Source organism: Electrophorus electricus, chromosome 13 (assembly GCF_041902795.1).
Source record: "Electrophorus electricus isolate QZ-2024a chromosome 13, ASM4190279v1, whole genome shotgun sequence".
Lineage (NCBI taxonomy): Eukaryota > Metazoa > Chordata > Actinopteri > Gymnotiformes > Gymnotidae > Electrophorus > Electrophorus electricus.
Window position 1 is genome coordinate 16,481,271 of NC_137509.1, and position 15,752 is coordinate 16,497,022.

Below are 15,752 nucleotides of genomic sequence, written 5' to 3' on the forward strand. Positions count from 1 at the left end.
TGGTCTTGGGACAGAAGTGAAGTCGTGTGTCAGAGGCTCATTACTTCCTCAGATAGACTAATAAAAAAATGTTTAAAAGCAAAATTGTAAAATTGGTAGTGAACGACGTGAGATTCCCTACGTCCTTAGAACAACATGGATCAGACGCCATGGTTGGTATAATGCTGCAAATAAGTTTTTGTTTAACGCTGTTGTATTTTTGCAGATGTCGGTGACTGAAACAAAAATAATTTCGGTTTAAATACAGGCATTTTAGATACAGATGCAATACATATTTGGTTACTGCCAGTGGAGATAGTCCATGGAGCCCCATAACATATTACTAAACTGCTATTCAGTAAACTACAGTGACAGAAATGGTGTGCACGGCTGAGCACTGTCATGTGACTGTTTCACAGCACAGCGATCCAGACTATTCAGTAGCTTACGTGGTTGTTGAGACCGACGCTGATCTAAAAGGTTACGGACTGACTTTCACTGTGGGAAGAGGAACAGAAATCGGTAGGTTTCTTGAATCATGTTAATCACCAAGCGCATATGCGTTTGTCAGTGGACACCAAATGTACAAGCATTCTGGTAAACTCCGGTAGTGTATTGCACAGTCATCTAATATACGTTGGCTGTTGTAAGAATGTGCTACCTTGCGGTACAATATGGCATTTCTAATCGCGCTATCTCAAAGCACTTGTATAGGTAGAAAGTTAAAACTGACACCCTTTTGTGTTGGAATTTTAGAATTAACCCCCACCCGGCCTCATTCTCTGTGTAGTTGTATGTGCTGTAGAAGCCTTGTCCTCGTTAGTAATTGGAAAAACCCTGGAGGAGATTGTGACTGACTTTAGTGCCTTCTACAGACTTCTAACTAGTGATGGTCAAATGAGATGGGTGAGTAACCAAACACACTACAGATGGGTGAACACATTGACAGACCAAATATTCCTCAACTTTAATGTTGTTAACTGAATTATAGATTGGGCCAGAGAAAGGAGTCATCCATCTGGCAACTGCTGCCATTCTCAATGCTATCTGGGATATGTGGGCACGTGCAGAGAGCAAGGTGAAACCCAAAACAAATTTCCTCCTTAATGTTACGTCACTTCTGTGCATCATGTCTGAACAAAGTCCATTTTTTTTCCCTTTTGTACCGAAAATATAGAGAAATATTGCATGTAGACGTTATCCTCCTTAGTAAAGTTATGCAAGACTTAGTAAACATAGTAAAATAAGTTAGTAAACCTTATTTTAATATTTTTACAGCCGCTCTGGAAACTCCTGGTTGACATGGTAAGCTCATTTGACTATGTAACCAAATTGAGTCATCAATACACTGTGTCTTGTGTGGTAGGCAGCTTTATTGGTATAGAGAGTCATGAACAAATGTGTTTTTGTGTCCTCAGGACCCCAGGAAGCTCATTCGGTGTATAGATTTCAGATACATCACCGATGCTCTCACTGAGCAGGAAGCATTAGGTGAAGTGTGCCAATTAAATGATGTTTACCCAGAACTCTATCAGCTCTCTCTGTGTCTATCACTCTCTTCATCTCTCTTTGTCTGTCTCTCTCTCTCTCTCTCTCTCTCTCTGGCAACAGATATACTGGAGAAAGCCAAAGCAGGAAAAGAGGAGAGAGGTGGGAAGCTGATATTGTAATTTAGATGTAGATATACAGATAGCCAATAGAAGCTAGTCATCATGCACATCAATACTGTGGCAGGAATCACAGTACCATGTCACTGAAATGCAAGAGAATTATTCAAAGTGAGCTGCAGATATTTAGACAGTAATTGTAGTGGTACCAAAGTACATATATGTATTGAGAGATTCAAAAGTATAATAAATTGTCCAGAGAAAGAGGATGTTTACCTAATCCTTGTAGAGGAGCAGATGCTAAAGGAAGGCTATCCAGCCTACACCACATCTTGTGCCTGGCTTGGATATTCAGATGAACAGCTCTCACAGGTAGGGGTTTGTTTTTTTGCCCACTGCCTAATGAAGAATGAAGCAGATTAAAAAATGTGAGTCTATTATGATAAGGCAGATTGATTACACCGGGCAACAAAATTTATTGTCCCATCAGCTAAAATATATAGTGTTTGTAGTACTTTTTTAATGCTGTATTTTGATATTTTTAAAAGGTGTATCTGGAATGGTTTTTAAATGACAGATCAATACAATTTTGCAATAAGTATATATTTTTCAGAAATAAGGCTGTCATTACACTTAAAATATGTACAAACCTCATTCTGAAATATACAGTTGTTTGGCTTTTGCCTATATTTGGCCTCAGGAGCACCCTTCTTTAGTGCCCTGCAGTAGTTTTCAAAAAGAGGGGCTCCACTTTCCTTGGTACCTCTTTTCCATACTATACATAACCATGTGTTGTGTATGTGTAGCTGTGCTCTGCTGCACTGGCCGAAGGATGGACCAGGTTTAAAGTGAAGGTAGGAGCAGATTTACAGGATGACATTCGCAGATGCAGCCTCATCCGGAAGATGATTGGCCCAGAGAACACGCTGGTACTTATATTGGTGGTACTGGTACTTACACACTGGACCAAACTTTGGTTCCTTTCATTGCAGCAATTTCTGTGATTGAGATGAAATAATTTAATGACCTTTGACATCACTACTCTTAGATGATTGACGCCAACCAGCGCTGGAATGTTGGTGAGGCAGTTTCCTGGATAACCACACTGGCAGAGTTCCGCCCGCTATGGATCGAGGAGCCCACTTCTCCCGATGACATTCTTGGACATGCTGCTATCTCAAAGGTAATCAGGGAGTGTGTCAGCATTATGGGTTTTGCCCATAGGGTTGCAGTTATAGCTTCTGTTGTTCTAAGTACTCTGTTACATTTTGTCGAGTATTGTTTGTTATTGCACTTATTGTCTAAGAGACACTTCTAGGCATCACCTATATTTGAACAGCATTCTAGTTCAATGGTATATTGAACTCTAACCTACTGTACTGGCTAGGACACATTCTATGAGTAAATGACAGAACTTTTATAAGTCACTCTGGATAAGTGTCTGCCAAATGCCATAAATGATGTGGACAGTCTTTATCTTTCTTTCAGGCTCTTGTGCCTCTGGGTATTGGAGTTGCCACAGGAGAACAGGTGAGCCTGTATGCTTTAACCCTTGTATTCTGAAATATGAAGTTCAGTGAGGGTGACTGACAGTATATGTGTGTGTGTGTGTGTGTCAGTGCCATAACAGGGTGATGTTTAAGCAGTTTCTGCAGGCCTCAGCTCTACAGTTTGTTCAGATCGACAGCTGTCGTGTGGGCAGTGTCAATGAGAACCTTGCCATTTTGCTAATGGCTGCCAAGTTCAAGGGTGAGATCTGTGTTTGTGTGTGTGTGTGTGTGCGCTTTGAAGTTTGTAGTAAACTATGGCTAACTACATATTCTTACTGGGAACATGACTTAGTTGGGTTTTGGTTGCTAAGAGACTGTATGTGTATGTTTGCACATTTGTATGGGTCTGCAGTTCCGGTGTGTCCTCATGCTGGTGGTGTAGGACTTTGTGAGCTTGTTCAGCACCTCATTCTGTTTGACTACATCTCATTGTCTGCCAGCCTGAACAACAGGTCAGGATATAGGCCATTTGTTTTTGCTTTCCTGATGAGCCTTTTAAGATAACAGTGCTTTCTATGAGTAATATGTTAAAATATTGCCCCTCTTAGTCCTCGAAGTGTAACATTTTTACTGTGCCATGCCTTATTGTCTTTATATCTAGATCTGTAGTTACAGTACTACTTTAGTAATTCTTGAATGTGGTTTTAATTGGGTATCGTCTTGTACGTTGTAGGTAGGAAATTAAGTGTATTACATTTAATTTCTAATGCAAGTAATGTTCTGTGTGCTAGGATGTGCGAATATGTGGACCACCTACATGAGCACTTCAGAAGCCCCACAGTAATCAAGAATGCCCATTACATGCCTCCTACGGTAAGTCTTCAGAACAATATACATGGGGTTAGACATCAGTTAAAGGCCTGCAACAAGCCATCTGTTAATGGAGTCTTGTGACATGTTTTAAAAGGAGCATTTGCAACAGCTGCCAGTTATTTTGTAAGAAAAAGTCTTGCAACTACATTTACTGGCCACTTTAGGTCTCCAGATGTTCTCGCCCCCTTGTGACCATGCACAACTGCACAATGTTATCAGCAACCTTATACCGTGTTCATCATAGGTCATTTTCAAAAACACTGCAGACCAGATATTAGTTGAGTGGTGGATATTTCTTACCACAGTTAAACTAAACCAAAATATACATACAAATCAACCATTTTAACAACCACATTAAAAAAATTCACTACATAATGTCCACAGTGAGGTGCACAGCATTCTGGGAGTCACTTTCCCATTGGTCCTAGATCCAGGGTCAATTGCCACAATTGTTTATTGTACTGCATTATTACATTAAAAGGGGAAGTTATAAAAAAATACATTTATTGCAGCACTTTAATGACTAAGCATTATGGTCATCTTTATATCTTTTTATGGAATATGAAATCAGTGTATAGTTGTATAGTTTGCAGGGCTACATAGTTTAGAATTGATGGCTGCTTTTATTTCTGCCAACCACCAGGTGCAACTGTTCTGTTGGCTGTCAATGCTCTGGATTCATGAACTTAAGTGCTTAAAGACAGCTGTGAATGACTGAGGCGGTTTTTTTAAACGTGTTCATTTGCAAGCAAATCTTGCCTCATCTAGTACTACACAGAAAGCAAACACCAAGACGCACATTGTGTCACTTATTCATAATAAAAGTGACAGATTACATTTTGGAAAAAATGCATAATGCCAAAAGCAGTCTGGAATTTGTATTGATCGCAGTGGGTGAACATATTGTCCAGAATTGAGCATTATATGTTAATCATAGGTTAGGTTGACTATGGAAATGTAGCGTTGTATTCTATTATTTCATTTTTATTTCAGGAGTTTGTCATATGCACTGTTTAAACAGTTACACTGCACATTTAAATTCTTCCTTTGCATATCTTCCATACCTTTCTAGTAAGAAAGTCTAGGAAACTAAACCACAAACTATATATACAACAAACTATAAATAAAGTTAAACATTAAGGCACCTAAACAGAGTTAAATAGTTACAGTTGTTAGAGCATATTATGCAAAGAGGCAAGGAACAGCAGTTGTAAAGTTTAATACTGCAATGTATTATTGTAAAACAGTGATTGGTAGCAGCTACGAATGTGGCGTTGTGTAAAGAGTTCAATGAGTGAGGAATGAAGATTGCAGTTCAGTGAGTAGTGTGTGAGCCTCAGAATTCAAGTTCTTAGGGGATATCTTAAATCTGATGCGTGCAGCTACTGGAAGCCAATGAAGGGAGCGCAGCAGCGGAGCAACTTGTGAACTTTGGAAGATTGAAGACTGATCGTACTGCTGCATTCTGGACAAGTTGTAGAGATCTGATGGCACTTAGAGGAAGACCAGCAAGTACCAAGCTGCAGTAGTCTATCTTTGATATCACAAGAGACTGCACAAGCACGTGGGGAGCTTCCTGCGAGAGAAAGGGCCAAATTCTTTATATGTAAGGAGACATTTGCAAGACCGGATTAGATTTGAAACATGAGTTGTGAACGAAAACTGGTTGTCCAAAGTTATGCCCAGGTTACGGGCAGCTTCGGATGGTGATACAAGGGAGTTCTCAAAGGACACTGAGAGGTCATGGTAAAGGTTGCAAGTACCTGGGATGTACAGAAGCTCGGGTTAGGCTTTTACTGGGGTTAGGCTTCAAGTGGTGGGCTGTTATCCATGATGCAGTGTCAGTCTAGCATGCTGAGATATGTCTGGAGACCTGCATGTCAGAGGGATGGAAAAGAAAGAAATAATTGAATGTCATCAGCATAGCAGTGATAGGAGAAAGCAAGATAAGATATTACATCACCTAAAGAATGAGCATACGAAGAGAAGAGAAGAGAAGAGGGCCTAATACTGGAACACCGATGGAGAATCTACATGGTTTGGATGTGGATCCTCTCCATGTCACCTGATAGGACTGAAACCATGTCCATGCAGAGTCAGTTACACCAAGCCTGGAGAGAACAGAGAGAAGAATGTTGTGGTTTACTGTGTCAAAGGCTGCCAAAAGGTCTAGAAGAGTCAAAACAGATGACAGTTTGGCAGCTTTAGCAGCATGAAGTTTCTCCATCACTGATATGAGGGCTGTTTCTGTAGAATGTGCCGGTTTGTAGCCAGACTGATTGGGATCATGCAGCTGGTTCTGGGTGAGGAACAGAGACGATTGTAAACTGCTCATTCAAGGGCTTTTGAGGGGAAAGAGAGAAGTGAGACCAGTCTGTAATTGGTAATATTGGAGCTGTCAAGTGTGGCCTTCTTGAGGATTGTTACCACCCTGGCAGTTTTGAATGCAGTTGGTACATAACCAAAAGATAAGAAGTTGTTGACATTTGCGGTGGCTTGGTGGTTAGCATAGTTGCCTCTCAGTGTTAAGGTCTCAGGTTTGTGTCCCTGTCTGGGTGAAGCTTCCATGATCTCCCTATTTCTGTGTGAGATTCCTCTGGGGTCTCTGATTTTCTCCAACAGTCCAAAAACATGGAGGTTATGGAAAAAAAAAGTGTCCTGGTATGTGTGAATAACTGTATGCATGCATGCCCAGTGATGCATGTTGTTTTGTTATCCTCTCCTCTTCCTGGATGTAGTCTCCCAGGGGATTGGTGGTTCCTGGTTGAGAATATGTTGTAATTTGCTACTGCTTCTCACTGGAGTGTTGACAGGATGTAAAAGCGTTGTGCAGTGTGTTGATTGTGCAAAGTGTCTTTAGATACTGAGAAAGGTGCTATACAGCTTCATATCCTATCACAGACACTACAAATGACTTATTTGATAATTAAGAAGAAAAATACTTTAGTGCTGTCCCAGAAATTCCAGACAACTGTTTTAATCTAATAACATACCAGTGGTTCGGCCAGTTATGCCAGATATCTAGTTAGCCAGCTGGTCTGACTAATCGGTTGCTGTAACGGTGAGCGGTAAGGAGGCGGACACGAGCAGAGAAGAGCGAGATTTATTAGGGGGCAAATCCAGATTCAGAGTTCTTATAATGGTCCAGGGTCATTGAGCCAATGTGGAGAGTATGAGGATACATGATAAACAAACAAAAACACACGAAGACAAACAGGGGAAGCAGGCTATAACAGAGGCTAGCATACACGAACAACTAGGAATAACAACCAAGGACTAGAGTATTACATACAAAGGCTGGACTTAACACACGGGCTTTGGTTCACAAAAATCTGCTCTGCTTGCATACATACATTCCTACATTCATTAAGACATTCAATGACCAGCCAGAACACAAGGAATCAGACTAATCAGGGTTTAAATACATGAACTTAAGACTAGAAATGAGGAGCAGGTGTGGAAAACCAAAGAAGGGGTGGAGAAAACGAAACTATGGAATGGAACTAAAATACACAAGACAGGGAAACCATGGAAGCGAGGAGGTAAAAAAGAAAGTGGAGGTCCTTTAGGTTGGCAAATTATTACTGGACACTAAAGAGGGATGTTAAGAGGGATTGTATATATTTTAAGTGTAATAACATATATATCATGTAAAATTCACTTAAAAACCATTCCTGAGAAATAGCTTTAAATTTTAATTCAGTATAAAAAGAACTATGAGGACCTCATATTTGTTTGTGGGATACACACACACACACACACACACTGTTGCCTTGTGTTATTAAATTAGTTCCAATGAACTACTTGAGTAGTATTTTTAAAGATACTTTTTTACTTAATAATTTAAATGGCTACTTTAAAATAATAATTACTCAAGTAGAATTTAAAGTAACAGTACTTTTACTTGAGTAGTTTTTGGCTGCTTTACCTATCTCTGACTATACTTCAGAGTGGGCTCACTCATTTGAGGGTTCGAAACGGAGAGGCAAAGCTTGTAATTAGAGGCAACGGCCCTCCTTGCTAAGAACTGCCACTGAATTTAGAAATAAAGTATAATGACATATTTATTTTTTTTGCACTAATGTATTATATTTGTATCCTACTATGTCGCTTGAGTAAGCATACTATTATAGTTCTAATGGTTACAAAAACAAGTTAATTATGTAAATTGTTTATGCAATGGGAAATAACATTTTGATACTGTTAGGCCACAGGGGGATGGGGTAAAGATAGTATTTGGATTTGGAGGGAACGATGCTACGTAACTACGTAACGTAGGTATGGGGGGACAGAAGTTCATCTCTGTTTACACAACAGTATTATTACTGGGTTGAGACAAACAAGTCTTGTGGTTAGAAACTGCAGTTTAATTCAATCCTTGAATAAGTCTTTCAGGCATGATACAGTTGTGGTCAAAATAATATTCCAAAATCAAACAGTTTATGGTAGAAATATTACTTTAGTGATTCATACAAAATATTAGTGATTCATAGAAAAGCTAAATATTCAAGCATTTTTCAGTTTATACAGTAAATGTTTGAGTTTGTAAAGAAAAATGCAGACACTGGTATTTTTTTAACATGCCAATATTCTCTTTTCTTCACTTTCTGTAAAGTAATACATTTGATTAATTTTAATTCATGTTTTGATTTGGAGTAGAATGTGCAGTGGTGTTAATGCATTTGTGTGTATGAAAATAAAAGCTACTATAAGAATTTTGAGCTTTACTAACATTTTAAAAACACACTGCTATAATTTTGAACACAAATGTAAGTCAATAAAAAAAGCTCATGAAACTGCCTTTGTGTATTCAGGTCTTACAATAAGCAGCACATGTCTGGCTGTGTTATGCCTCCCTTCAGGATCCTGGATTCTCCTGCGAGATGCTGGATGAGTCTGTTCAGAAGTATGGGTTTCCTCATGGAGATGTTTGGAGATCCATTCTGAAGCAGAAAGGGTCTCAAGACAACTTCTCAGAGTAAGAGTAACTGTTGCTTAACCAGACATTTCGTCGAACAGTGAAGTTTTCTTTCTTTCCCTCTTTAATATATAAATCAGATTACAGTGAAGTTGTAATAGTCTTTAAGACTCTTGCTTTATTTCAAAACCATTTGAAAGAGTCTATAATAAATGAAATCAAGGAACGTTCAGGTTTTTCCAAGTTGGTATGATTTTTATTTCTTCCTATTTTACACAAAATACATTTCACACAACAATAGATTATAATATTGACAATATTCCACCTGACTTCTGATTGAAAAATATTTTAACCTCAGGTATTTTTCTAAAGCTGCAGTAAAATTGAGAATTATAGAATATTTAAATATCAGAAGCCTGTTACTTTATCCACTGAAACCACGCGGCAGTGTTGTTTAAACAGCCATTTGCATCTTGATTGTGGGGTAAGGATTATAGTCACATATCTCAAAATGCTCAGCTTTGAAATCATCGATACGATCCACAGTGCCACATATCTTCAGTTTCGGGAAAGGGCGAGGCTCTCTCTGAAGCTATGACAAACAAGAATGTAAATTAACAGATACACACCTACATACCCACAGCCCATTTCCTCAATAGAAAAAAAACACACCTGTTCCTTTAGAGGCTCAATGTGATTGAGGTAGATGTGGGCATCACCAAGAGTATGGACAAAATCACCAGGCTGCAGAGAATGAGAGAAAAAAAAGAAGTCATGAACAAATGTAGGCCACACCCAGGCAGCAGGGTTAAAACGGTACTCATGATTGTGTGATGGAACGTGCCGCCATTTTAGCTTGTCTTGTAATGAGAAACAAAAAACTGCACATGGAATTCTTAAAGTGCGAGTAATGTCAAAGCTGATATTCCTGAAACCTCTATAATATTAACTAAGGTAAGATAAGGTGCTGTGTTTCCAATACATTGAGTGTACCATAAAGGTGCCAGAGAATGGGATACTGTATTTACCTTGGCATAGTTGAATAAGGAGAGTTCAGTACATGAGATTTACATGAACCTCAAACACTGTTGTCTCCCCCTTCAATACAAATTTTACATACAACAGCCCACATTCTGGCACAGGCAATGTAAACATGGAATGGCTCAGCCAAAACCTCAGTAGTTCTCCCGTTATTGTGACAAAGCAACGACAACAAAGCAACAACATAAATGGCAGACCAAGTACAGGCTGTGAAGGAGGTATCAGCACTTTTCATACCCTTCCCAAGGAACCAAAGTGTCAGTGAGCCTAGTTCATTTCTAACAGGATCCTGGACAACTTTAGTTCAGTTATTGGTTTGCGCTGCCCATTTGACTCCGGACAGTGTCTCAAACCTTGGACAATGTTGAGCAGGCTTCGCTCAGTGTTTGACACCTGAGAGGGGCAGTTCCCACTTGGTCTCACAACCCCAACCTGTAAGTAGCCACGTTGTGTGATTTTATTCACTTGTCAGGTGAAACCAGATCATCTTAAATTGAATCTTTCATAGTGAGCTACCAACCTTTTGTTGCTGAGATCGAAAGCATGTAGCTAGTGTAGGTAACATTGGCTACTAGCAAGCTCCAAGTAACCAGCATCACCAACTAAATAGTATGATGACCTATCTTATTTACATGGGAGTTCATTTGATTTTCCTGCTCGTCTCCAAACCAAGCAATTTTTGTCCTGGCTCCCCCTTGCTGTAGCATGTGTGTTGTACCTCATCCATGTGTGTTGTACCTCATCAATGTCTAGTTGTGACAGCAGTTGCCACTTGCTGATGTTGGGTTTTAAAGCATCTGTAGTTCCCACATCCTCTGAGTATAACCTCTCACACTGGGGTTTCTTGTGTAGTAGCATTCCAACAGTCCTCTATTCTGCATTCATCCATGAGTGTCTTGTATTTCTTCCAGTAGCCCAGTTTTCATCAGATTGCCCTGGTTCCCCCAGCATCTGCCAGGGACCTTGTTGAATTAGGCAATATCCAGCCACACTGTGATAGACCTAGCTGTGTGGCATGCTCCTGCTGGAAAAATAATCCTCAAAGTATGGGACGTTGTTAGATCAAAAGTAAGCAATTTTTCTTCCAGGATTATTAATCTTGACTCGATGGCTTGACTCGTGTCTCCTTCACAAAAGACAAATCTGCACAATACCAGCCTTGTTGAAGCACCTCAGAACATTACCATTGCTCCACCAAACACAGTGTAAAACACTGTGGCTCTCTAGGTCTTCATCTAACCATTAGTCGAATAGGAGTTGGGCTTAACCCACTGAAGTCTCAGGGCTTTCTCTATTTTTGCCTATTTTCTTAAATTTACTTTAATAGACAAACAGGAAAATATAACTATTAATATGTCCATAAAGATAAAAATATGAGGTGAAATTTTAGAAAATGTATCATTTCATGTGAAAACACGTTTACTCTTGTTAACCAACTTGTGCTTCATTCACAAAAGCAGTGAAATATAGCAAGCAATATAGAAATGTGTTATAAATATCTAAAATTACATTTTGTACAATTGTTTACTGTAAAAAGTGTGGTCCGGCTCTCACTGTAAAGCAGAGACAGAGGCGCTCAGAGTAAGGCAAATGCTGCTTTATTAGAGAACACTGGAATTCGACAGAAGTAATCCAAAGTATAAGCCAAGGTCGTAATTCCAAAAAAGCAGTCCACAAAGCAACCAAACAGACAGGGAACAGGCAAAGAGGGTAATCAAAAAGAACAAGTGAAAATCCAATTAGAAAAAGCAGGAAACCAGGAAGAAACACAGAGGCATTGCCATGGGAACCATGATGCCAGGGAGGGGCAAACATGACACTCACCGAGTGTTAGAGGAACTTAAATAAAATGTGACTGAACAATGACTTTTAAGCTTCATGTGTGCAAGTGAAAAATGAGCAAACTAACCGAAAAATGGCAAAAAAGCAGAAATGTCTAAGCTGCACAGAACAGTGTTCATTCAGTATTCAAAACATATCCATTCATCTATACTATACGAGCATGCTTTCACAGATAAACTCCAATGGGAAGCGAGGCAGGATGCAGAGGCAAGCCGTGGTTCACATGACAGACATTTATTGACACTATGACTAACTGAAAACATGGCAAACAACACTACACTGACAGACTACCGTACAACAACTAGCAAACCACAGTAAGAAGAGTTTTACACAACTAAGCCTGTAGAACGTCGGCTCAAACACCGACAACAAACAACAACAAAAAAAATGGTTTAAATGTGTGTGCTAATAAGGAACATAACTATAGACAGGTCTAATGAACATGGTAGGGGCATGGCACTAGACAGACAGACACATGGACGCACGCACAGGAACACGGACACAGGGAGGAGCCTAGGAGAAAGAGGCTGTGCTGTGACGAACTTTAACAGAGTAAATTTTTACTACTGGGTGGTCAATTTTGACAAAATTCATGACTATTGAATTGGAAGTCAATTTCATGAATTTGTAAAGAAGCAGCAATTAGCTTCCTAGCTAGCTAGTAGCAGACATAAATGATAAATGTGACTGTTTCTATCCAAGTCCACCATTATAGTGATATTGTAAAATAACATTCATTTAGCCATCGATCTTTTATTTTCGGAATCTTCTTCATCAAAGGAATCAAACCTCTCAGGCTCTAAAGCCGTTATCTTAGTCACTACTTTCAGCAGCTGTAAACGTTTTGCACATTTTACCTAGTTAGCTAGATTTCAATTGAACAAGGAAAGAAATGTTTCTGACATAAAGGGTAAATCCTTAATGATCTTATGATTGTTTATTGGTTAGTTTCATACAGATTGGCTCACAAATTCATCAAATCACAATGATTAGATGGATCAGACCCGAGTGACACACAAACATACGAATCACACAGTCTAAGGCAAATAACGTTCATCTTATCTTAACCTATATTCTAACCTCTCATAGGCCTACTATTGACAAAATTGATGGGGCATATTCTACAGATTCAGGAAATGTTTGAAATATATTTCAACACTCTTACTGGAAAGATATTAATAAAAACTTTGCAAAACATTGAAGCTGATGCACGTGTCACGACCATGCATCAAGTTAAAACTGGACTCAAGCTGTACAGAAGATGATTACTCCAGTTCTGTACGGTCCAATCCTTATGTCCCAAACCTCAGCCAGGTTCTTCTTTGCTTCTCATTGATGAAGGGCTTTTTTCTAGCCTTGCAGAACTTCAGCCCTGCCCCTAGGAGCCTGGTTTGAGCCATCCTCACCATGCACTTCAGCCCAGCTGCTGTTAGTCATTCTTTTGTAGGTCACATGATTTCATCTTGTGGCGAAAGTGACATTCTGAGTGACATTCCATTTAGTTGATGGTCATCATGGTCAGTGGAGAGTCATTTTTGACGAAGTTGGGAAGTAGCTTTGTTGCCCCAGTGTCTGCTGCTTAATGTTGTTCTTATGAATTGCTGTCTCTCAAATTTTAAGAACAGAAACAACTTGATACTCTTGATACAACTTGTCTCAGACAGACGTCCTTCATCAGCTGAGCAAGCAAATGAGATGCACTCCCTGTTTCTGTGGAAACCTTGTGTTTACTACAATTTTGGCTTTCTCTACATCTTCACTAGATGACACTGCAGTCACTCACCTGGAATCATCTTCAGTGATATACGCGTGCGTGTTATAATGCAGTATAACTTGTGATACATAAAATTGATCAGAAACTGTTATAGTGCATTACAATAATACTATGTCTAGTGCTCTTATGTACAATTGTTATACTTCTTCATAAAACCTCCAGTTTTTATAAAGTCATATACTCTTGCTACATAAGGCATTGAACACATAGCTATAAATAATGAGTAATTATACAGGCTTATGACAGGCATTATAAAGCATTATATATGCCATATAATGCATTATAAATACAGGATTCATTAGAAGTTTTGCCAAAATATTATGTTAATTGCTAAAAGTGGGAGGTGGTTAGAGTTCCTTGTAATATCAGGGTTAATGTATATTGTGACTGGTTCCAAAAAAGTATGTTTAATAACTGCAAACTACTTTAGGGAGATGGATCATAAAAGTACAAATGTATATAATAAAAACAGGATGTCAAAAATAGATATTGAATTATGCCAAAATATGAGAAAAGAATACAAAAATGGCAGTCAAAAGGGGCCATTATATATACAGATATATTCTGAGGCTCATGTGCATTTTACCTTGAGCCCTGTGACGTGGGCAATCATGTACGTCAGCAAGGCGTAGCTAGCAATGTTGAATGGCACACCCAGACCAATGTCTCCTGAACGCTGGTATAACTGGCATGACAACTCGCCCTCTGAGATGTAGAACTGACACAAAGCATGGCAAGGGGGCAGGGCCATCAGGGGCAAATCTGAAAAGAAGGAAGAAAGTTCATTTTCAAATACCCTCTGCCCTGATCACACCATGGGGAAAGTAGACTGCTTGCATAGATGAAGACAGGATTGTCTGTCAGTTGTTACACTCACCATGTGTAGAATTCATGTATTGTATTGAGTTTGTGTGCATTGCGCATGTTTTCCCCAGTACCTTTAGGATTCCAAGCACACATAATGATCCTCCTGTCCTCTGGATTTGTCTTGATGGTGTCAATGACCTTCTGCAATTGGTCAACGCCCTGCCCAGTATAATCTGTCAATGAGATGGGTCAATCACAACTAACAAACATGCAGACATGTTCAAGAAGTGATGGCAGTGTTGTGCAATATTGCCTCTTGTTGGAAGAAGCTGTGCTAAAAGGCAAGAGTTCAAACAGTGAATGTGCATGTAATTTCTTTACACCAGGCATGGTGTCTGGGCTGCACAATTTGTAGATTTTATAAATAATGAATTCCCATGGACATTTAAGAACACGGTATGCTGTGCAGGGTCACATGCAGAGCCTGGACTTAAATTGTTTATTCCCAATTGATGAACTCTAGGTTTTTTTGTAGTGTTCAACAGAGGGTTTCTACATAGATCACGCTTACCAGCATGCATGTCACTGTACTCAGCACCAAAGTGTCTCCACTGGAAACCATACACTGGGCCCAAGTCTCCCTCCTCACGCTCTGTGAACCCATTCTTGTCAAGGAAATCTCGTGAGCCATTCGCATCCCAAATCTTCACACCTTTTTTCGAAAGCTCTTTGGCATTTGTTGAACCCTGTAAGTAATATCACCAGTGTCAGAGGGCAGTCACCCAGATTTTATCAACAATTCAATAGCTACACTGCAGGGACTGGTACAATACTGATTGCGCATTCAACGCTAAAATATATATGCTTGTCAGAAAAACACCATTCCAGCCATGTACACTAAATAAAATTTAGGCCTGCTCCCACTCCAACAGCTGGTACATTGCTGCTATTTATTGATGGTTAGGATTTATAAATATCACTGTAATCCAGTCTGTGTCCCATCCTCCTGGACTAGTCTCACTTGAGACATACTACATGCCACTAATTACGTCAATGTTTTCATTGTTGCTCATGCATGTTGCAGAAGCATGCAACTTAATTATAGGTTAACCTCTAATTCTAAGTAATGACTACTATAGTCTGAATCCACTGCATTTCCAACAATGGAAGGTTTTTTTTTTGTACATCTTAAATAAATATTTATTATTAGTTGTGGTTAAAATGAATATAAATCTAAATATCCATTTGGGCACAAAAAAAAGCACACCCAGTACAACTGATCAATTGACTGAAGACACACCAAGAATTAAAATAAAGGGAATCAGATTGGAACAAATGCTTGCAGCCCTTCCCAGATAAGGTTCCCCACCGCTGTTGTTCAAAGACTCATTCCAAAGTTTGTAAAATGTGTGCATGATTCA

General features: G+C 39.3%; 2 protein-coding genes across 7 annotated transcripts in view; one reads left to right on the forward strand and one right to left on the reverse strand.

The window, feature by feature from the left end:
* enosf1 (enolase superfamily member 1) lies at positions 1 to 9,108 on the forward strand. Of its 6 annotated transcripts, none has more exons than XM_081694763.1 (15): positions 1 to 152; positions 399 to 501; positions 770 to 885; positions 971 to 1,057; positions 1,258 to 1,284; positions 1,398 to 1,470; positions 1,591 to 1,629; positions 1,846 to 1,958; positions 2,393 to 2,536; positions 2,635 to 2,769; positions 3,075 to 3,116; positions 3,206 to 3,335; positions 3,489 to 3,588; positions 3,868 to 3,949; positions 8,812 to 9,108. In XM_081694763.1, exons 1-15 carry the CDS (start codon positions 69 to 71, stop codon positions 8,929 to 8,931), a joined length of 1,395 nt encoding a protein of 464 aa, XP_081550889.1. In that variant the 5' UTR covers positions 1 to 68; the 3' UTR covers positions 8,932 to 9,108. The 6 variants fall into 6 exon arrangements, with proteins under 6 accessions (XP_081550889.1, XP_081550890.1, XP_081550891.1 ...); XM_081694764.1 differs by having other exon boundaries at positions 2,393 to 2,530; XM_081694765.1 differs by having other exon boundaries at positions 2,393 to 2,515.
* Positions 9,096 to 15,752, reverse strand: part of tyms (thymidylate synthetase) — a 21,601-nt gene continuing 14,944 nt past the window's right edge. Inside the window, exons 3-7 of the mRNA XM_035519872.2 lie at positions 14,903 to 15,077; positions 14,463 to 14,564; positions 14,111 to 14,286; positions 9,540 to 9,611; positions 9,096 to 9,459 (exon numbers count right to left, since the gene is read on the reverse strand). Coding sequence (XP_035375765.1) covers positions 9,322 to 9,459; positions 9,540 to 9,611; positions 14,111 to 14,286; positions 14,463 to 14,564; positions 14,903 to 15,077 — 663 coding nt within the window. The 3' untranslated portion in view covers positions 9,096 to 9,321. The remainder of the gene's footprint in view (positions 9,460 to 9,539; positions 9,612 to 14,110; positions 14,287 to 14,462; positions 14,565 to 14,902; positions 15,078 to 15,752) is intronic.